This window comes from Calonectris borealis, chromosome 3, assembly GCF_964195595.1.
Source record: "Calonectris borealis chromosome 3, bCalBor7.hap1.2, whole genome shotgun sequence".
In the NCBI taxonomy this organism is placed as follows: domain Eukaryota; kingdom Metazoa; phylum Chordata; class Aves; order Procellariiformes; family Procellariidae; genus Calonectris; species Calonectris borealis.
Genome location: NC_134314.1, coordinates 41,398,292 through 41,422,215, shown reverse-complemented (window position 1 = coordinate 41,422,215; position 23,924 = coordinate 41,398,292). Strand labels below are relative to the sequence as shown.

Below are 23,924 nucleotides of genomic sequence, written 5' to 3'. Positions count from 1 at the left end.
ATGACATTTTGAAAGAACTACATCTCATTCACCTGATGAACCTTTTATGAAACAAGGAATTTACCTCTATCCATTTATCTACAAAGATAAAAGTCTGCAGGCTTTAAAAGTGAAAACAGGTAACAAACCTGACTGCCTGTTCAGAACCATTTACAGTGATGTAAATACACACACTAATCTACCAGTTTATAAGGTTTGTCTCTCAGCATCTTGCCCCATTAAATTCCTCAGTGTCCTTCTTTTTCTCCTTTTTCAGCTGTTTGGATGAAGTCCTAGCCTCACATCAGTCTATGGCCAAACTTAATGGGGGAGAAGAGAGGAAGTCTTTCAGCCTCTGTTTTGCCTTTAAAATGCCTTCCAGCTAATCTGCTTGGGTATGTTCCCCAGGTCTGCTTAACCAACCCTACCAATCCTGACAGCTTTGGCTGGTTCTCTGCTCCCCAGCTCTTCTGCCCTTTCTGTGTGAGTGGGTTGCAGGAACAAGCCTGCACCCTGGTCTGTCTTCAAGTGCACACCAGAGACAGGGGCTGGACTAGTGCTATACAGCCCACGTACACACTGACATCTCTTAACAAACTTGCAATTCCTTTAAAGTTTTCTGTGATTTCTTAAACTCCGTACTAACAATTCAGATGTTCTGCCAGGTAGCACCATACTCATAACAAAATACACCAGACATCATACTCATAACAAAATACACCAGACAGGGTTGGGACTTTCAGCTCTAGGAAAGGGCTCTGGATACTTGAGCTAATGCAGTAACGTATGCACCCGTCAAGTTAACTGCAAACGCAGGAGGCAAGAGACATAGTTTGCTGGTGGGTCTTATAGATGTTTGCTAGCAGCAGAGGTACAAAGAAACTCAGAAAAACTGCCCCTAATCCAGGCTCATGATGGAAGAGTATTCACATGGACACAGGTACCTCCAAACAAATCCTCTGTTCTGACCTCTTCTGTCTTGTCCCTTCAAAAACTATGCCTGCTGTAGTCCCACGTCTCCCTTGCTCATTCTTCCAGTCTCTTCTTGCCAGTGACTTCCAGTCCCCACTCTTCAGGTTTCTCACCCCAGTTTCTGTTTTCTTATCCATTCAGTCCTAGTCTTCCCCTCCTGCCTTGTTCTTCATCACTCCAGTCCTCCGGCCCTCCCGTCCCAGCATTCAGACCCAGGTTGTTTCCCCAGTTTCAATGTCTTCATCCTGCCTTTCCTCTCTCCATATTCATGTTCAGCATGCTCGGCTCCCTGTTTGATGTTTCTCTCTGCCTCCCAGGGTCTCACAATCCCAGTCTCCTTCCCCATTTTCCTCACAATTCCTGTCTGGCTTTATATCCAGCCAGTTCTTCCTGTTGGTGAAGATCCTGCTCACAGTCATCTCTCTTTTCACAGTATCTGCTCCTTCTCCCCACTCCCATCAGATTTCTAAGCACAGCCTCTTTGTCCCTCTAATCTCAGGATGCTGCTTAGTTTCTTTTTTCTTCTCAGCCTTCCTTCCATGACCACTTCTCTAGCACTCCCAGTCTCTGCTCCCTTCCCAGTTTCCCCCCTCCCAGCCTGCTCTCACCAGCTCCTCTCAAAATACTCACCCAGCCTGTCTTAATCTTCCTGCTCTTTCCTACTTGTCCTCCATCATCTCCAAGTCACAGTGTCATTCCTTTCCTGTTCAGTCTTAGTCTTACCACACTAAGGAAGAGCTGCTGATGGGAGAGTAGGCTGGGAGGGGGGAAACTGGGATGGGAGCAGAAACCAGGAGTATGAGAGAAATGGTCAGGGTGGGATTAGCAGCCTATTTTTCCATTGAGTGGGTCCCCAGAAAAATAAAACTTTTGAGTGCACTTTTTGCATACCCAGAAAGAAAGATAGTAGCTTGAGGATCATATCTTCATCATGGCAAATTTCTGCCTTAAAGACTAAAATTTGGCAGTTATTAAGTAGCAGAAAATTGGATCATTGCAAATATCAAGGGATCTTAATTGACAATTTGCCATTATTCCAGGTGTAATACAATATAATGTTATCCCAAAATAGCAACTGCTTCATCTGCACGACAACTTCATACTATTACGTAATTCTTATGTTGTGATAACATGCGATACCCTCAATAAGGATTCGTGTTATAAGACTTCGTAAGCGCATATACTACAAAACCATCTCTTTGGGAAAGAGCTTACAGTCCAAAATGAAGATTTGATCGGCTCAAGTCTTTCCATTTTGCCCAGTAACTTTCTGATTATAAGAACATGAGGATAGAGTGCAAAACACATGTAGGTTAAGTAATTTCAAATAACCAATTATCCATATCCAGCCATGCTGGATTTGAGGTTTAATTGCTTCAGACATGCAAGCTTTTTCTCCACTTATCTTTTCACAGTCCACAAACACAATTTCCTGTTAAAATAGCATTGTCCTGAAAATTCACCATAATGAATTTTCCAGTCTGAGCACTCTGACCCAGTTCTAAGTCAAAAGTTTTTCTACACAGCTAAATAAAAAACTTCATAAACCATAAGTGAACAATATTGGCCTAATATAACGAGATTCTCATAATGAGGTAGAAGCTGAATGCTCAGCTCCTGAAAAATCCATCTCTACACTTTACAGATAAACTGGAAACCACAGAGCTTTATTTCCAAAACGCATATAAAATGCTGTACATTTGATTTAACATTTAGCTGTAGCTTTCTGATTCATAAAATCATAAATCAAATTATTTGCTTATTTTCTCCCTGTAATAGCTGCACAATGCTGAAATTTTGCCACCAATCACGGAGCACTGAATCGGTTTTCAACTAGCATTTCTTTATTTTACTTCATAGAGCATCAGGTTAAAAAATGACCCATATTTCTGTGGCAATCTCTCTCCTGCATGCATAGCAGCAAAGAAAGAAAAAACATGACTACTTATTATTTTGTTAAGTGTGTTTGACTAAATGAAGTTATAAAAAATAATGAAAATCTCTGCAATTCACCATAAAAATTTCATTTCCAAAAAGAGCCACTAAAGCCGTCAAAGAAAAAAAATTCATTTCTATGGTATATACTATTAGACCATGCATAAATGAAACTGCATATACATCAAGACCTAAATAACTATCTAAATGCATCCTAAATTTCCTGAGACAGATGGTGGATCATACACAGACAAAATAGGCATTCCAAAAAGATTTTTCTTTAAGAAGAATAAGAAAGGGAAGAATGAAAGAATAGTGGGGAAATGTTTAAAATACTATTAAATTAAAACAAACCCCAGAAGATTATGCTGCAATATTAGACAATGCAATGCAAATGAAAGCAATGGATGACACAGTCATTTTGGCCCTGATTCAGGAAATTGCTTAAACACATGTATGAGGACATCTTAGTTCAAGAAAGAATGTAAGTACAATTTAAGTACGATGAGATTTTCACCTTCACTCTGGCCCCTGTATCCTGGATCCAGCAGCTGGAGTAGTGGGAGGAGATACTGGAAGTCCTCTGTACAGCAAAGGCAGGTGAAAAGGTCTCCTGGCAGATGAACTGAGCTTCATGGCCCTCCAAGGTGTGGTGTAGGAGGGTGCCTGAATGAGGGCAAAGCTACCAGCTCCCAGCGTGCTGGGATTTCTGTACAGATCCCACTTTACAGAGCGGACTAGGGAGGCTGCCTAATCTGCACTGGCCAAAAGCTCTTGTAGGCAGCACAAACTCCCGAGATCATGAAGATATTTTTATGTGACATTGGTCGCTTCTCCTTCTAGTTCTTCTTTGCTTCTCCCCTTAGAAATGCCCCAGATTCTCACTTCAAGAGCTTAAATACCACTGGCTTAAACAGGAGTTCGGCACATGCCTAAGGTCTGAGAATAAGAATACTTTCGTACCTTGGGGTGATCAGTAAAGATAATGTTTCCACTGCAGTCAGCAAGCAGAAGGACATAGAAATACTGTACTTAAATCTGTGGAAAAGGAGAAGCTTTGTTGGTTCTCTTAATCAACCCACTACTAGAAAACATTCTTTACATTTCTCAGGCACTGCAGATAAAAGGAGTTACATGCAGTACAGTTATATATCCTAGATGGTGAATACTTCGTGCCAGAAGTGTTCAAGCAGATTGTAACATGTTCTTTATCTCTTTAAAAATACTTAAGTTAAAATACTTATTTCTGGATGTCCTTTATCTGTCATGGCTGTCCACCCTGTTACCAAACTAATAAGTATATTATTCAGATTATGGGATCAGAAGTCAGGGAAGGTTGCTATGTGTTGTGCTAAGATAATAATTTTGCACTTCCTATGTGTTTTATACTGCATCTAGTACAAAGAGCAATTCATTCAAGTTTATATTTAGGGTGAGAGAATGATAATATAGTGGTTGTGTGATGGCTGCTTGGACAAGTAATCTTAACTTCAGGAATTTCCTCACTTCTTGGAGTTTCTGATTGCGGCTGCAACAACAGAACCGCCTGTTTACCCCATCTGTTGAGTGGCAAGGCACTCTTCCATATTTTATGCTACAGTTTTTGCACAAAATTTTCCAGTGATCTTTTTTCTATTTTGTAGGTAGCTTTAAGGAGTTATAAGAGGGGAAAAAAAAGCAGAAGATAATAATATTTTACAAAATACAAGCCAATAAAGAACAAAACCTCCTTGATCTACCCTAAGGACCCCCGCATTCACCAGTACGGCTTAGTTCAGCTGTTTCTGAATTTCATTTTCTGAACCACTCTGCTTATGTATCGATTACTCTTTGCTGGATTTGCCAGCAGACCATGGAAATTTAAAACCCTCAAAACATCAACCCAAATAAGACTGGAGGTTCTTTGCAAAGGTTATTAAAATACAAAATGGTTGTATAATAGTACACCTTTGCATCGTTATGGAAAAGAATATTCTAGTTCCCTTTCTTTCTCTTTCAGTTGTGCTACACCCTAATTACAACATGAAAGTAAGAGTTTAAAAGCCAATCGCAGAGCTGATGACAAGGCTTCATATTTACCATACTTTCAGTGGAAACATTTTCCTGAGTAATAACAACTGGTTTTGGTCTATTTTTAAGACCAGCATTCCAGACCTAATCCCAGACTCCCCACAATACACTGTCTTTGATTGCATGGGATCAAAAACTCACCTTGAACGTGTAAGCTAGATTTGTGAACTGCAAAATTGTTATTGTCTGCTTTTTCCTTCTCTATGCATTTTCTTCTTAATGTTGCAAGACTTTTAGGTTTGCCCATCCAATGCTATAAAATGACATAGCTAATGATAGTGTTACCAAAAATATCATTTCCTTTTTAAAAAAGATATTTTTATAGAATTAAGTGCACGTCATTTTTGAATATGTTTTATTTGCAAAAATGTAAATGATCTTTTCACTAAACAGCAAACAAAATGATGTATCTCTGAAAAATATGATAATGTTTTTTTAAGGATGTGCAGATGGTGCAGTTAGAACATCTGCAGCAACAGAGGATCTGAAGAGAACAGGAATTCTTTGAGAGGATGAGTGACTACCTCCAATCTATTTTTTTGCAATTTTTTCGCAATGTTCTTTACTGAGAAGCATTCTCTACCCTGGAGTGCTCAATATTTGGCCTCTTTTCAGAGCTTCTACTATACTCAAGAGAAAATCTATTAAACATTTTAATCAGTCCACAGTCCATTTTTCAAGATGTCACCAGCTCAGTTTTTTTATTTGCATCAAACAATGTTTATTTACACAAACAGAAAGCACCTTCATAAACAAGATAGTCATGTAATGGAGGAGGGTTAGAGAAGGTCTGCAAGGATGGTCAGAGGTATGGTACAGTTTCAGGATGAAGAATCACTAAGTAATCTTGCACTTTTCAGTCCAGAAAGCAAATAACCAGGGAATATGTTTGAGATTTAAAAGACAGTCCCTTTCTGGGAGAGGATAGTGTAGATTGACAGCTCACTGCCTTTTCAAGAAATAAGGTGTAACAAATGAAGCTAGCAGGAAGTGGGTTCAAGCTGGACAAAAGATGTGGTTGCACTGTGGATCTCCTTGTGGGAGATCCCATGTTTTATGGGACAGAAGCTTTCACAGGTACACTGAACAAAGCCAAGGAAAAGAAATCCATTCAAGATTGCTAACTGCTTAGAAATTGCATCTGATTTAGAAAACCTGCAAATGCCTGGAAGCTGGAGGAATACATGTGGAAAACATCATACAGCTTTGTCTTGTTTTTGTACTCTTCCCTAGACATCCTTTTTTTGTCCGTTGATTTGATTACAGACATAGATGAATCCTTGGTCTGACCCTATGGGGCTACTCTTCTGTTCACATATTATGGTCCCCTTAATGGCAGAAATGGTTATGTGTGCAAATGTGCAGGTAAAAATTTAATGAATCTTATGAAGGAACTTTTAATGATCTTCCTTATCATTACATATCCTTCCATGTGCCAAGAAGAAACTGGATTATAGCGATTACATAGTAGGTGCTGAAGATCATTGAGGAGATAAGGAGCACTTTACAAAAAATGGTCTCTGCCTAGACTATATGCCTAATTTCATCTAGTCTAGATTAACATCTTCTCAAAATTAAGACATGTTAATTATATCATTTTCACCATCCTCACAAAAATCTGGCTTTGGTTCTCCAGTTCAGAGGTGCTCAGACTATTAAATCATCTGGGGAATGACGTCCACCTTAAAATAGAAGTATTGTTACCCATTTCACTTAAAGTTCAGTAATCCAAGACAGTGAATGAACTGTAAAAAGTACTTCATAAAAGCAGTATTTTAAACATATTTTAATCTTCTTTATATCGTATTTCTATGTAATCCAATTTTTTTTTTCTCTAATTCTGTTCATTATGCAAGTCCTGAAAAGGGTTCTGTACTTCATCCTCTGTGAGTGAGGGCTCTGCCTAATATATTATATATTGTATTCTGCCTAATACAAGAAGTATTATGGGTAATGCAGATGGTGAGAACACGGTAGCTGCAGGTGCAGAGACTCCAATTCTTTGAAAGGCCAACGTAGACCTTGAGTGGGGGACTATTTATTCCATGTTACAACAGTGATCTTTTGTTGGCCATCTTCTTTTCTTGGTTGTCTTGCCCAGATTTTGACTCCCAAATAGATTTTACAACAGCCCTGAAATGGAAAAAAGAATTAAACAAAAACATACCTTTAAATAGGTTTACATAAATGGCTCTGAATCATTCCCTTCCCATCCACAATCACTGTAACTGCTCTGCGAAGTACTTCTTTCCAATCTCCAGAAGCTTGCTCCGGTTTTCTATACTGGCAACACAAATACTAAACTACAGAGAAACTTACATAGTTCACCCCAGGTCATGTTTGTCATCAGTAATACCATATTTTGATCAAATAAAACATAAATCACATTGTATGCTGTCCACCTACCAGTGAAGAATCATAAAGATCATGGCAAAGATCATACCAACAGTCACAATCATTCCAGTTACCAGGCAAAAGACCAGAATGGCATCTGTTGTTTTTCTCCTTGATTGCCCTGTTTCTATTCTCCTTGATTTTTTTGTTTCCATTTCTGAAGAAAAGAAATACATGGTCATTATTATGTTCAAATTTTCAAATGAGTCAGGCATTTAATCTCATGAACAGGACTGAAAAGGAGCAGGGCCTCATTATTTACTGCCTGACATCTTTCACAACCTTCAGGCCTCTATCGTATCAGCAAAAGTTAGAATAGTAACATTTTATACCTTCTTTGCAAAGGCATATCTAACCAAAGAAGATGCAAAGAAATGGAGATCAAGGCATGTGGAGCAGGATATATGTCACTTAACAGCTGTGAAACACGAAGAACTGCAATTCGTAAAGACAAGTTAAAAATTAAAGAGAGGGAAAAGTATCTATTTGGTACATGTTAAGAATGACGAATGTAACAATATTTTTGCTTTAAGAAATGCTTTAATTCAGGACTCATCTATGTAAGATACGATAAAGAGAGAAGAATTACCACAGGCTATCTGCCTCAAGGCAGGCTGACTTCTTTGTTCTGTGCCTGGTACCAGGTGCTCCGTCACCCAGGGCTGAAGCACCAAGGTACCACCGTGCTACAGAAGAATTCTAACAATGGTAATTGCTGCAGTAATAATGATAATAATGAAGCCAGAAGAGAGTATGCTAACAAAAGACTGGATTCAAGGACTTAAGTGCTGCTTTTCAGTTCCCTGTCTCTATCTAGGTCTGCAAAGCCTTTATTTAAAGCAAATAACCACTGAGCATGGAAAGGAGTTTTTCTGGATGGCCCAGAAACGCATAGCAAGGAGCAGCTGCATGAAGCTGAAAAGTGAAGAATGTAGCAAGGATACCAAGTAAAAATGCTTTTTGCAATGTTCAACCATTCACCTAAGGAAACTGAGGGCCCTGCCATTACTTAAACTGTTACTTTAAGACCAGATGTACCAGTCAGGAGATGACTCTAACAGCCAACCCAGGAAGAGTGGAAAATGCAGAAAATGGTCAACCAGCTTCCCCCATCTATTTTTTGACAGTGGATAAATAAACACCTGGAAACCAAACCCAGTCACCTTATTCTGAAATTTAATTGACCTTATTTACGCAGCCACATTCAACCAAATCAATGAACCGTCAGGCATCTTCCCAGCTTTGACAATTTTACACAAGCCAACCCTAATTTTGCTTTCATTTTCCGTCATATAGTTTCTAAAACTACAAGGTGCTATCTCATTACTGACTGGTATGCAAAATTCACGTTCACACTGGTAGGAATTCTGTGTAGCAGAATGACTGCAGGAAAACCATTTCTATTTCTATTTCATTTCTACTTCTATATAAGGTCCTGTGCCACTGTCATCACTGTAGTATCTAAGCAACTCTTCCATCGCATCATTTGAGTTTCATTCTCCTGCATCACAGAATTTTCATTTTGATATTCTTAAACCACAGCTCATCTATAGGATTCTCCTGATCTTTCTGCAAGATACAGGCACGTAAGAATGGTGAACTGGCTGAGAATATCATACATAGTAAGTCTGAATACTGAGGTTTCTATACAGTGTAGAGCTAACTGCTTTTAGACTAATTCACTTCACTGACTGGGCTGTGTCTTTTTAGAATAACATGCAGTTGTGGGGATGGAGGTTAATGAAAATTATCTTTGATTTTGCAATTTCATTAACGTAATTATTTTCCCCTTCGCAAGATGCGTATTTAGAGCTCTAAGAATACCTCTGTTTACAGGCTGTAACAGGAGCCTGCTGAAGAGAAAAGCAAGTTTCATGTTATCCACAGCTAATCTACTCAAGTTTTCTTCCTAGGCAAGAAATTCTTCCAATAGTCAAGAACAAGAAGTGCCCAAGAGACAACCTGATAATACAGAGGGGATGCCTTCCAAGTAAACACACGTTTAAAATGCAAGCAGGAAGCAGACAGAAAAGCAGCTTCCCAATAAGCTGGTTTACAATGAGCAGAGACTGATTCACATCGGGTGCACTTTTAAGCCCCTGACTGCACTCCTAAAGGCCAGGCAACACTCTCAATTAGTCAGTAAGAATTTTGCCACAGCCAGAATATGCCTTAAAAACATCTTCAGCTTACACTTAAGGTTACAAAGATGTATTTACATCAACTTTTTAAAAAAGTCCACTTAGCTTAGTAAAAGTAGGAAGAACAATTCTTTTTTGAAACATGCAAAGTCTAATTCAATGACTTTCAACTTAAAGTCTACGGCCCACTGCGAGTCTGTGGACTACTTCACTATAAAGAATGATGAAAAAAAGCACTATATCATATATATTCCACAATTACATGGTAAAAAAATTCCTAAAATTGTGTGCACTCCACTAGAAATTTTCTAGGGTTCTACAAACAAAACCAACATTGATAACATATCTGACAGTTTCAAGCAGATTGCCTCCAACCCTACCGAAAGCTTGGCATTCTCACTTTACCTGTTGATTTTTTAAGTTCTTCTTAACTAAAAAAGGAATGCACTTAAATGAAATGCGAGGGTGAGATACTGCACTTAGATTGTAGGCACTGTTGGATCTAAACTACGAAGATCCATTTATTTGTGCAAGTCAGAACAAGGCAGGAAGAAAGGAAAAGAAGGAATGCTCAGATTTAATTCTTAGCTTCCACTGGTGCTTGCTGATTTGAGGCCAGCCCTGTGGCAGAAACCCCAGAGTGTGCTGGTCGTAGCCCATGGAAGTCTTTCCAACAGCTCAAATGGTCCAAGCACCATACACTCCCTCCACCCTAGATCGTATCTGCTATGCCAGTGGGGGGACAACAGGCTGGATTAAAGGAAACCAAAAGGGTCATCTGTATGACCATTACCAGCTGCTAAGAAGCTGGACAGCTTTTTTACCTTCTTTCTGCCATCAGAACAATATACTTAGTCTGAGTCACCGTGCAGGGCCTGGCTCAAAGACCTTAGAAATTTACTGCTTCCTTATTTGGGCCAAAAGAGATACATCACATACCTCTCTCATACCAAGCACTAGAGCAGGATAGCTCTAAAACAGAGAGCACATTCTCCGCTGTGGTGTGGCCCAGCAATTATATTTGCATTGTATACTACAGTTTAACAAAGCTGCTTTGATTGATTTCTGTGCAGTGCGGTGCATCTCTGGACTGTCCTCTGCCTTCATGGAACCCTCTCTCTTCAATTTGCTTAAATTCAAATACATTCAGAAGCATCTGTTGCCACTGCTAGCATTTCCCTCCAGAAAATATCAGCAATACAAATTCTGTCTCTGCATTCTATTGAGTCATTTCTTCAATAAGAGAGAGATTCACAATACTATAAATCATATACATCAAGAAAGTGGAACACCTGCTTTTTCAGCACCATTTCTGTCCAAAGGAAACCCACTACCTCTGCCAGCAGCACTGTTCCTCTTCATCCTCCTCTTCCCCTGGGTATTTCATTGAGCTGGAGTTCCTCCTAGACCATGGTGTTGACTGTACAGCAGTGCTCCATCTACAAGCAGACGCTTGACCAATTGTTTACATGGTCCAGCAGCCAACAGGAGTTCTTCCCACCGGTTTTCAGATCCAGAAAGTATGTATCAGTTTGGCAGAGGGGAATGAGATTCTGCCTCTGCTGGCTGGTGTTGTTTTTTTTTTTCCCCCTGAATATAACAGTGATGCATAGCTTTTTTGTTTCCCTTCTAGATTATCTATAAGCCTTTTTCTATGTATTAAAAATGGATGGATATATGCTAATGGGAGAGCAGGATTACATACACACAGAGGAGATCCAGGCTGTCAGTCCTGGGTACTGGGATTCCCCATTCATTTCTGTGCAAATGCAAGGACAACATAGCCATGCTGATTACATGTTTGTACAGTAGCTGGTTACAGAGATGTGACTTTTCTCTCTCAAGGAAGCTCTGGTACTGAAGTCATCATCAGGAAACGAACTGAAGAGAAATGGGGGTAGAATGGCCTCCAAGACACAGAAATGCTATTGCCTCCATCTTTTCCACGGAAGTGCCACTAGACACACACCCCAAATCGCTCTCTCGCTCATGAGAAGCGTGAAGCTTGGAGCACAGCTGGGATCTCAGTAGGCTGACACCCTTCACATAGCATCCTAATGAGGATCTCTGCTCTTGCATTCCTCCCTTGCAGAGTCCTCCCTCCTCACAGGACTATTATTAGTAAACATGAATAAACGGCCTACAAGCTCCAAAGTCCTCACAAAACACCAAACAACACAACGGGCGGGAGTGTGAAACAACACCCTTCAGTGTTTCAGGGTAGTGATTTAGTAAGAAGGACATATAGAAATGTCAGTTATTAAAAGATGGGATTTTCCTTGCAGAGATCCCAATAATTTTTGATGAAGATAAAACACTTTTGTTTTCCCTGTTATGTTTCGCTTGCTAGAAAAGACAAAGAGAACCCATAGGTCTGAACAGTTCTGAATATAAAAGGAAGAGCCAAATTAGTAACGACCATTCACTTATGCAAAAAGGTCATTACGACTGTACATCAAAAGGTTGCTGAGAAGCGCAGTGATCACTGGTAAAAAGGACACATGGAAGTTCTCCGTGCATAGATTTAAAATTAACTCATACAAAGTTTTGCCACATGGCAAAACACAAATTCCTGTGAGGTGCCCTTTTGCAACATGTCTTCCCTTCCTCCCACCTCACACGCCTCAAAATCTGAAGCAGAAAGTGTCACGCTATGTATTTTCAAGTGGTGGCTTTGGGGCCAGGCTTACAGATGGTGTTGCTGAATCTGGCCACTGCTGTTCACGTGGGTAAAACATCAGAGCGCTGGAAAGAGGAGGAAGGATGAGACAAAAGCAAACACATTTGCCCCTTATCGGCTGCACTGATAGTTTTTAGCTCTGTTGATGACTTCAAGGCTTTCTCTCTAGGAGAGTGCCAAGAAGAACGGCCAGCCACGGAGCAAACGTATTTCCACTTCCCCTGCCCTGTCCTGTAGCTCTGGCATGAAGAAATGTATCTCTGTGGAATAGTGAAAGGAGTAATCTAGGTGATGAGAAAGACAAAATACACAAACTTAAGCTTATTGACGTGAGTGAGGCAGAGAGATGGTCAGAATCGCCTCAGTTGGATTAAAAAAAAAAAGTAATTTAGGAGGCAATAGAGAGGATCCGCTCTTCTCCTGACTAAAGCTGATTTGCCCTTTCAGCTGGTCCAAATACGCCTCCCCAAATCTGTACGAGACCCTCTCCCCACAGGCAGTTTGGCCTGTTGTACCAGCTGCCGGTGCCCAGGCAGTGAGGGGCTGCGGGGCGGCCTCCGTGAGGAGAGGCCGGGGCTGCCCCGTGCCGGACACGGCCGGTCCCAGCCGGCTCCAACCGACCCACCCGGCTGGGGCTGGCAGCCAGCCAGGGGCAGCCCAACCCAGGCTGACTAGAAATCTCTGTGGCCGGTTTTGGATACTGGAAGAAAATCCAGTTCAGTCCTGTAGATTACCTGAAAAAGGAGATTTTTGTCCTATTTCTGATACTGATTTTGTGATTCTACCCTGCTTTACATTTCAGCTTGGAGACCAGATAGATAAACGGCAAAGAAAAAGATGTTCACTCAACAGAAAGATTTTCTGGGTAGGTAGAGAAACCATCTTGCTTGACAGGGATGATAAACTTAAGTCTCAAATTCCCCAACCCTCATTTCAAAAAGTCTTTTAATGAGGAACTGGGAAAGGCAGCATTGTACCGTGGACAGAAACGTTACCCCTTCCAAAAGTTTGAACGACACAGCAAGACATGCTCCCAGAGGACAGAGCAGCTAAGAAAATCTGCATCCAAACACAAGGAGTCTTGCCGCATCTATTGATGCTGTCAGAAGGATCTTTCTCATTTCCTCTTGATCCTGTTGGAAAAGTAAATGCCATCTTCTGTTCTGGCTAGACTTCTGATCATCCACAGAGAGAAAAACTAGATCTGTATGATGAAAGTCCTGGTACGTTCTTAATCAAAACTTCCGCTGGTAACTTCTTCCATGTACCTAGTTAACAGTTAATAATTTCTAAAGTCCAAACAATGTCACTCCTGGGGAAGCAAAGACCAGAAACTCCTTTGGGCATCTACACACCTCTCTACCAAGCCGAAGGATGCTAATCTGGCACTATGCAGAACAACCCATTCCTTTTAAGCCACTTAATAAACTTCAGAGCTTGTCTTCCTCAGATTTCCGTATAGTCATAAATATTTTCTGAACCAATAAATCTCAATCCTTCTAAGAAGTTCTCAGTGGGTATGTCTGTTGGGCAGGTTTCATCTGACCACTTTTCACCAAGGCTACTCAGTCACAGCTTAAACACAAGTGTGTGAGTCGTCCTATTGATGACTCACTGACTCAAGTCAATGGGACCATTTGCATGCTTAAGCCTAAAACAGATTCTGTGCTCTGCTAGTTCAGGTCTCAAAAAGGAAGCTTCCTCTGTACAAAAAGGAATGTAGAGACTGACTAGTGGGAGAAGGAAAAAAAAAAAAGCTTTGGGTGTTTTGTGACTGCCAGATGGATTTATAAAATGAATAAACAAATTCCATGTTACTGTACAATGGCAGAAAGGACCTCAATAGAGATAGAGGAAATAGCCTATCTTACTGAAGAGAGAGGAAAAAAAGCAGGATTCCCAGGCCAGTTTTACCTAGGTAAACAACATGGAGGAGAGAAACATGAGGAGGGATAACTTCAAGGCTTGCTTTCTTTCTAGTCTGCCATAATTTTGCATAAGACCTGAATCTACATTATTTCAGGAAAAACTTTAGATTTTGATGAGCAAGGCACTTTCACCCTTTCTCTGATTAGGAAAGATGGAGTTTCCGCACGGCTGTTCTCATTGAGAAAATCAGCATACTGCTACCTTTCCTGATGAAGTCAGCAAAAATCCCATTAGCAGAGGAGGTGAGAAAGATAGTACTGGGCAACCTGTTCTATGATGTAATTCTTTTTAATGTTAAACTTTGCTAAATCCATTGTGTATAAGCAAATTCCAGATGGCTGCTAAAAGAAAAACCCCAAAAGGTTGTTTTCCTGCTTCAGTATTGAAGTGGAAAGGAGACTTAACTGCAGAACCCATGCTGATGGTGCGACATGGCTTAGTGAGGCAAAAAGAAGTCTTATGTTAACCAACCTGGGTGCAGTAAAAAACAAGCAGGTAATAGGAAAACCTCCTTATTTTAGCTTGAATTTTTGCAAAGGATAAAGAAAATACTCATTCCTACCACAAGAAACCTCTTCATTCCCGTTCTGTCATTTCCTTTTATATGTCTCTTTTATTGGCCTGCATTTCATGACAGTCATTACCACAGCGCATAAGCTCCTGCCTATATACTACTGGTGACATGCAGTCTTACAAAGATTGAGTACTACATAAAAAACACAAGGCTGTATCACTAGAAGACTGTAAGCATCTCTATGAGCTCACCAGTTGTTGCGTAGACTGTGTATTTTACAGAGGCAATTATATTTCCATTTTCTTGAGTTTCACACTGGAAAGTAACCGAATGGGTATCTCTGCAAACTTCCATAATAGCTGAATCATTGGGAAGAATGTGTGCTGTCTAGCCACATTGAACAGAAAGGAAAAAAAAAAAAGAGTTTGCATTTTTTCAAATAGATCTGCAAAGACGAGTTGCATTATGTCAGACGCACACAAAAGTGCTTATTCTACTCAAACAGTTTTCAACCTGTCAGGACCTCTTGCCCCCTGGAAAATTCCTCCCATCGTTTCCGCACCTCCTACTTGAACAACTGGGAAGGGCAACGTGGTTGCGACTTGCTGACATGTATGCACTCACCAGCCACTATGCCCCACCTTTCTGAAATAACAGTAAACGTTACTCCCTAAAATTATTGTTTCCCTCACAGAAACAGGAAATTGAAGCTGCGTAAAGGAGCAAAGCCATGCGAGTCCTTGTATTACCAACTCGCCAGTGAGAAATCAGGGCTTATTTGCATTATGACAGCAAAGGAAATAATCTGCCCAGAAGTCTGTACAATTCAGACGGAGCATGTGGTAAATACATGCAGTATGCAATTCTTCTGCACAATGTGTGGTTCAATTACTCACCTTGTTTAGAATTAACATCTTCCAAACATATTTAAATCGATTTTCAGGAGGTATATAAATACAAGGCATCTTCACGCAGGCAAGGCCCTCAGAAATTGGTATTCCCCCTATAGGAGGAATTTTTAACAGGTACATCATCAACTGTATGAAACATCTCTGTATAGATCATAAAGTTCATAATTCTTTAAGCCACAGAATGTTAATTGGAAATTATCCTTTCCCTTAAAATTACTTCAAATACTTTTTGCTTGGTCTAATGTCTGGAATGAAGCACATAGCAGAAAAACAGTATTTTACAGGGATTTGAAATCAAGTGCACATCAGTACAGAAATGAGATCTGAAACATTACTGGATTGCTTAACAGGGTAATTGAAGGGTGGAATGCAATTGCGTCATTTCACTTCCACCACAGTAACAGAGAATAAGGATGTTTCCTTCGAATCACCTTATTTGCTCTAGATTACTGTATCACAGTGTTCCACTTACATCCACAGTCTACTGGCCCCCGGCATTCCTCCACGCGGACAATACATTTTGCTTCAGTCCCAGGGCATCCACTGGTTAACAGAACTTCTCGAATGCCAATCCCTTTGAGGGAAAAAAAATGTTTCACTCCACATTTCTTCATCTGTTTTTGCTTTCTCTTTCTTCATTCTGGATGTTAATATGATGTATCTACCAAATACCAGGCAAAACAGATCTTCTCAGAGTGCCTGCTAAAGCTATCCCATGTTGGTATCTAAGATTTCATGACAACACGTACTTCTGTCAGACTCTGCACCGAAGGAGCCAGATTCTTAGAATCATCATGTGTCAGAAAAAGAATTCAAAATGAATTCAAAACTTCTTACAGGAAGAGAATTTGAAATGAAACTAATGTATGTTCTGCAAAACAGTTAATTCACTTTAAATATCAAAGCATTCAGGCTCCTGGCCTTTAAATGCTCAAATCAGATGGCACAGAGAACCCTGTACAGACTGCCAACTCAGTCTGCCTCCAGTCTTGTGACTGTCTGAGTGTCTTCAACTCCCACCAAGGTCAACAGAAACTGAAGGCACTAAAAACCTCCTGGCACTGGGACTGGGGAGTCTGAAGTTCCCTAACAGTGACTAACAATGAGTGATACAGGAATACCACCAACAGCCTCCAAAATGAAGCCTCTCAGAGCACGGAGGCTGCTGGTCAGTAACATAGGGCTCCTCATGAGAAACAGGTGAAATCAACTGTTGACCATCAGGACTCCACCTGCAACACAGAGGATCCTACTGAAGACAAAGTACTGACGACAAAGAAGAGGAGATGACCTATCACAAATGTGTAAAGTTAAGGAAAATTCCCACACAGTGTTCAAGGAAGCAAAAAAAATGTTCACTCTCACTATCGGGATTTCAATGGGAACATCCTCATTTTAACAATTACGAACAAATTCAAAACAAGTGCTATAATTGTTTTTGCCAAACAGTGTGTACACAGTTCATTGGAATGACATAGCTTGTGGGGGAGGCAGGAATAAGATGTTTAGGCCCAGTAAACACTGAAGGTTTTGCCATTTTTCCAGAAGCATTTTGTTTACTAATAGGCAAGGAAAAAGGAGAGTTAACCCCCCCCTTGCAGTAGAATAATAAATAGGAAATTGGTTTGAATATTGCATTTATGATCCATCTGCCTTCCTTAAATGTGTACTACATAAACCAGTGGATTTCAGAATGTTTCAGAGATGTCATGTAACTCGTGAAACAGTACTTCAAGTGACAGAGGGAGACAACACCACTTACTGAAAATGACACAAAACAAGGATCGTTCTCCACTCCAAAGAATGTCTCATCCCGAGGATGCAGAGACAGAGGTGTAAATGGCAGTGAACTGACACTTTTATTAAACGCATTCCTCTTTCTTCAGTGCCATGTAGTTTTTTTAGCTAACAAAAAAGACAGGAAACCTATGACAACCCAAAAGGCTGGCTTGATAAAATCTGGGTGCTGGGCTAACTGTAGTCACATTCATCAGGAAAAATGTCACCGTGTCTTACCTACAGGAATATTAAAATTTGGGAAATATATCACACTCAAAGGGTTGATGAAAAAAGCTCTTTTAATTAGATCTGCAAGTTCTTTTGGTACTCCTCTGCCTCTTCTTTTTGGACAGCTTTTTCTTTCATTTCCATGTTTCCTTTCCCCACCTTTTCTTAGTAGCTGCCAATGCTGATGAAATTAATCTACTGAGATGCTCTAACAAACGAAGTCTTAAGTTCAACAAGTGATACAAGTTAACCTAACAGAAAACTGGTCACAATGCAGTAAAATAAATTACCGAAATGAAATTCACCCTAGAGAAATGTAAATTAATAGACTGGTGGAGGGAGGGGGGTGAAGAGGGATGATCCACAAAGAACTGAATACTTAGCAACACAAAAACAGCAGTTATGAGAGAAATTTAGAGGTAAGAGTGGCCAAAACAGTTAGACCACAAAGAGACTAAGGCAAATTTGAGGCAGGTATGACAAGACATCATTAACATGTGCTTTAATTATGCTTTAATGCCTCTGTAAACCTATGAATAGAGGACTATGAATAGAGGAGCAATGGATCTAAGCCACAGCATTACAGGGAAAAAATAAAGAAAATGGAGTCAGTTCAGAAAGCAAGAAATATAAAGGGCTAGATAGATGAATCTAGGGAATAAGAAGGGATATGAAGGAGGCAAAGAGCTTACAGCTTTACTGGAAGAACCAAGAACCTACTTTTCAGCCTTTCAACAGACAAACATGCCATGCATTGAACAGCCTAGACTAGAATGAAGGCTACAAACATGATCCGAACTCCAGATATGAGATTATGCCTTTTTTTTTTTTTTGTTAGTGCTTCCCTTTCCTGATTCTTCAGTAAGACTATATAATTTTCAGCATTAAAGGGATTAAACATTTGTATTGGGTCTGGCTGGGATGGAATTAACTTTCCCCATAGCAGCCCTCATAGTGCATTTGTAGCTGGAATGGTGTTGATAACATACCGATGTTTTGGCTACTGCTGAGCAGTGCTCCCACAGCATCCAGGCTGTCTCTTCACCCCTTCCAAAGGCCAGGAGGCTGGAAAGAGACACAGCCCAGACAGCTGACCCAAACTGATCAAAGGGATAATCAATACCATATGACATTGTGCTCAGCAATAAAAGCCAAGAGAAAGGAGGCGGGGGGGGAGGGGCGGGGCATTTTTATTAAGGTGTTTGTCTCCCAAAGCAACCTCTATGCATGCTGAGGCCCTACTTCCCAGAAAGTGGCTCGACATCACCTGCTGATGGGAAGTAGAGAATAATTTTGTTTGTTTGTTTCCTTTGCTTCTGCGCAAGGCCTTTGCTTTTCTTTATTAAACTGCCTTTATCTCGACCTATGAGTTTTTCATCTTATTTTCTCCCCCTTTTGTCCTGCTGAGGAGGGGAGTGATAGGGCGGCTCGGTGGGCATCTGGCAGCCAGCCAAGGTTAACCCACCACAACATTAACTTTGAAGGATCAAAGATAAAACGGAGACAAAATTTAGTGAAATTCCCTGGAAATACAGAATATTTGAGACATCTGCTAAAGGGATGGGAGATAAGGAACAGTTTCTTAGTATCCAAAAGATGTATGCATCAGAGCAAGTGAGGTCATTAAGAGTATGGAGATACATATACGGCAGCAGTATAAGGAACATATAAGTAGATTTGAAATTATGAAGTGAAGAAAGAGAAATATTAAAGTATGTACAAGCAAAAAAAAAAAATCTCCTAAACCAATAATGTCCTAAGACATGAAATAGGAGGGAAACAAGGAAGCTCTCTCATTGGAAATATGAAAAAGTGGCTGGAAAAAATAAAAAGGCATACTCTAGAAAACATCAGATTGATGGGGGCAAAAACTCATCTCACTCATCTCTCTCTTTTTTCTGTGGTCTTATGAGAAGCTGAATTTGTTCAGAAAAAAATTAATAGCATTTCTGATTCAAGACTGCTTCCTAAGCAATATAATTACCACCTCACAGCAGTTTCTATCATCACTCCAAACACAGAGATATATTCTTAAGGCTCATCTCATTTTTCCTCTCTCTCTTCCTACTCCAGAATGATACCTCTCCTCTCCATTGCACAATTTATAAATTGTATAAATGTGGAATACAGAACAGGCTACTGCAGGCAAGCAATTTTTTGGCAATATTGTATGTGGGAAGACATCTGTGAGAAGCATCAGAAGATCTTTCATCTTCTGAACATCTCACAGATGTTCACAAATAGCGAAAATTGTTACTTTGGGGAAGGCAGCTCATGTGCCAATAAACGTAGGGAACTGGTTTAAAATAGGAGCTTGCAGGCTGTGAAATTAATAAAACAACAGATCTGACCTAAACTCCTAATGACAATCAGCCTGATTGTTTTTGTTAATTATAGTTATTGGCAATTGAAATCAATGAGAGGTGAACGAGGGCAAGCAAATTACAACTGCTAAATTGCTACAGTTAGCACTTTTTTTTTTTCAAACACAAATGACAATATGTTTTATTCATCGGCTTTGCTACTTACCACATGTAACTGTGCATACTCCAAATTCTACTTCCGTGGACACAGTGGCATTCAGACCTGAACACAAAGTCTAAAGTTACATCTCTAATACAATGACAGGTGTGGAAATGCCCAATTAACAGGAAACTCACTCTTTGAAATCTTTACTACTTTTTAGTTGAAATGTGAAACTTGCCAATATTTTTGCTTTCACTAACCAGAAAAACAAGATATTTATGAAAAATTTATCATAAAATCCAGTGTGAATAGCATTCATGTTTAAACCTTAAGATGATTCTTTAAAAGGAAAAAATGTATTTTTATTATAAACGAGTCTATGATGTTAAATTAGCCTATGGAATGCTCTGGAAAGTGCAGTGTCTAGGTTCTATGCAAATTATAGATCTTCCCTGAAAAGAGTTAAGAAAAATTTTCATTAAACAATATTCATTTAACTCATTTCCTTGTTCTTTCTGGCTAACGTACGCCTTCCCACATGATTTTTTCCCCATCACACTTCAAGGTCAGGTTTAGACAGCCAGCACAAAGATGAGTCAACCAGGTACAGTATTTTAATTAGGTACTGGGGATTTAATCACTATGATTGGGTTCCTTCCATTTTTCAATGGTACTTTGAGGTTACAGAATGGGTTTCACAGAATGTACAAAAGCAAAAGGTTCTCATCTCCATCTGGGATTCAAATCTGGATTATGTATTTTATCCTAATAGCATGCAATTTGAATGTTTGTTTATAGGGACACTGAGATACAGTAACTGTTCCATATAGAAACTAACTTACTGAAGATCCTTTGGAAATTATTCATTAAATAAGCAATAGGTCTTTTCAATTCTTCCAAATGCAAAGAGAAAGTCACTATGACTGTTTTTACAAGTCTACACTGCCAGTCCCGCCTACTCAGATTATTTTTTTTCTGATAACAAATACTTACCAATGTAAAGTTTGTTTTCACTGTCTCTCAGTTTTTTATATTCAAGATTTATGTTTACAAAATGTTATTTCTGTGCAGCAATGCAAGTTTATATATCACTTCTTGCTACTAAATCTCTGAGTAACATTTGCATTTTTCACACACTATCCAAAACTTTAAATTTCTCAGGTTGAAAGGAACAGATCCATTTCTCCTGCAGTCAGTGATATATAAATATAAAACCTTTATTCCTCCATTGTAAAGGATTTACACTACAGCAGCACGGTGCATTCGCCACAATGATACACTGATACTGAACTCTTTTTCCCAACATTATAAATGAGCCATCAAAATCTTATTCTTCTGTTATCTCTAACTGTCTCTATGGTTTTGACATTTACCTCAGCATTTAAGCTGTGCTCGTCAGAACAGTCTTCTAGAGTATGCACAACGATCCTTAAACAATAACTTAACTATCCAGTTGAATGATAAGAAATCCAACCTTAGCCAAAACATAAGGAAAAAAATGATAAGACTAAAATCCTATGAAAACAGAGACAACCTTTAAAAAAGCTAGTGTATCCTTCATCTCTATCTCTAATGAGCCTTAAAAAATAACAACTTCTTTAGAAGATGGTCCCCACCATGGACATCCTATCATGTTTCCCTTAGTTTCTTTTAAATTAATGGGATAGTCATTCAACAGTCTTGTCTAACAACAACAACCACAGCACAGCAGAGAGGAGGAGGAGAATGTAAGGATCCTGTCTACAGTCTAAATACAGTCCTGTTTAAAAATGCCTGTTTTCAACTTGGTACAATGTGAGTGCGCTTGTTCGTGTGCACAGAATAAACATAAAAATGCAACAATGAATGGAAGGAAGGGCTAGGACAGCTTCAGATGATGTAAATTCTCCACTCAATAGATTTCTGACAATTCATATCAGCTTATGGTAAGGCCCAAACCTCTACCCTGAAAGTAGGCATTACTGTAATTCAATTTTGAGGTGACAAGCTGAGTGTAGCCACAGCAGGGTGTCATCATATCTGAAAGGAGAAGCGGCCATTTCCCATCCAGACACAAATTTTAAAAAAAGAAGAAGAAAAAGCTTTAGAAACAAGAAGAGACACAAAACTTCAGATATTACTAATAGGAGGCTGAGGGACTTTACTAACCAGTAAAAGCAAACTTCTAATTATAGGTGAAGATATCAACCATGATACGCTTTCAAGATGCTTCTGGCTTCAGGAGCACCACAACGCACAACATGGCTCTTTTGGCAGAGATTCATAATGATGAACTGACTATAGCTCTAAATAAAAAAGATACTGTATTTTCTAAGTAGTAATACTCCAAATAAACCTCTAAACATATCTAAACATTAAAAGCTGATTGGTTCTAAATTATCTAAATTATCTAAATCCTGATTTCTGATTTAATGAAATTAAAAAAAAAAAAAACAATAAAAAACTTTAAGGGAAACAGGATCAGGTTCACTGATAATCCTCTGCAAAACACAACACTTTTTAGATGAAGGTTATGAACCTTCCATGCCAATAGCACAATACAAAGTTTTTACCTGCATTTCCTCCCTACATTTTAAATGAACCGAAATTTTAAGAAAGCTTTCGGTAAGAAACTACAGATCTTTCCACTTATGTAAGATGGCTGGTTCCAGTTGCATCAGGTTCAGATAAAAATATAGTGTCAGCCCTATACAAAGAGAATTATGTATATAGCTGCCATTAGCATTAATAGGAGTTATATATGTAAATCCCACACATGCTGAGATAAGAATGTGCTAAGGAACAGCATTTACATTCCTGTCAGGGGGCTGCAATTAGTACCAGCACAGCAAAGGCAGTCTGTATTCCTATCTACATTTGGAAGCCTTGTAAAACCTATGTAGAACAGAAATCTTTGCCATTATGCACCATTTTAATTACAAGCCACATCACAGCATACATGCAGAATATTTTGATAAACACTTAAAAAGCCCACAGAAGTCCTTCTAAAAATGTCAACGGAGAGCACTCAAAGTCACGGTCATGAACTCTAGGGGATCTCGCTGACTCCTGAGTTGGGTATCTCATTCTTGCCCAGTATTGTGGCTTTAGTGCTTATGGGGTCCTGAAGGCCAAAGTGCGGAGGGAAGGGGGAGCAGCCTTGCTCCATCCCCAAAGTCATACCACAAAGCGGGTTTCCCAGGACGGAAATCTTTCCATGGGCAATTGGCTTTGCACTTGACAACACATCAGCTGTGAACCTGTGCGGGTCGTTGCTCGACGACAGACGGAGGGGGGTTGCACGTATGCGACTCTCCGTAGCCCACACTTTCGGCTACGAGAGTGACGAGCAGATCTGGAGCTTTCCCCGTCTCCCCAGCCTCCCCCTTCAGGAGGGCCCCTGTGATGCTGCATGGCTTAATAAAGCACTGAATACACTCTGACACCTTCCCACTGCCTGCATATGACACCGAGGAGAGATCGTTACATCCTGGCGGTGATTAAGCCTTGCTCACAAAGCACGACACCCAGCAGCCCCGCAAATATCTGCTCTTCCGCGCGAAGCCTGGTCTCCCTGCACCCCCTGCCTCCCGAGGGGGGAGCTGGGCGGGGCGGGGGAAGCTCCCCGTGGCGGGAGCGGGAATCACCGGCATCTGCGGGAGAAGCCGTAAGGGGAGACGAGCAGGCAGCGGGCGGGGCTGAGGGCAGGCCAGCGCCCGCACCTCTGGGTGGGCCGCGGCGCCAGAGGGGTCAGCTCGGGCCGGAGATGGCGGGGACGAGCGGCGCCCCCGCCCGCCGAGGGCGCCCACACCGCCCGGGGCTGCCTCACCCGGCTCGGCGCGCCGGCCCAGGGGCTCCGCCGCCTCCGCGCTGCTGCCGTTCACGGAGCCCGCCGCCAGCAGGGCCAGGAGCAGAGGCAGGAGCGGGGCCAGGCGCCTCGCCGCGCC

At 40.4% G+C, this 23,924-nt stretch overlaps 1 protein-coding gene across 1 annotated transcript; it reads right to left on the bottom strand.

Moving 5' to 3' along the window:
• Nucleotides 1–6,341: 6,341 nt before the first annotated feature.
• Nucleotides 6,342–20,112, bottom strand: SPACA1 (sperm acrosome associated 1). The gene is made up of 6 exons (XM_075148049.1): nt 20,062–20,112; nt 15,998–16,099; nt 15,511–15,617; nt 14,866–15,001; nt 7,363–7,507; nt 6,342–7,089 (listed from the first exon to the last, which is right to left on the bottom strand). Exons 3-6 carry the CDS (start codon nt 15,577–15,579, stop codon nt 7,005–7,007), a joined length of 435 nt encoding a protein of 144 aa, XP_075004150.1. The 5' UTR covers nt 15,580–15,617; nt 15,998–16,099; nt 20,062–20,112; the 3' UTR covers nt 6,342–7,004.
• Nucleotides 20,113–23,924: the final 3,812 nt, after the last annotated feature.

Excerpts from the sequence above, each read along its gene's own strand:
- SPACA1 (XM_075148049.1), bottom strand. The coding sequence starts at position 15,579 with ATGCCTTGTATTTATATACCTCCTGAAAATCGATTTAAATATGTTTGG. Across the intron at positions 7,508-14,865 it reads CACAGTCTACGCAACAACTG|AAATGGAAACAAAAAAATCA; the intron begins GTGAGCTCATAG and ends TCTTTTCTTCAG. Across the intron at positions 7,090-7,362 it reads ATCTTTATGATTCTTCACTG|GGCTGTTGTAAAATCTATTT; the intron begins GTAGGTGGACAG and ends TTTCCATTTCAG.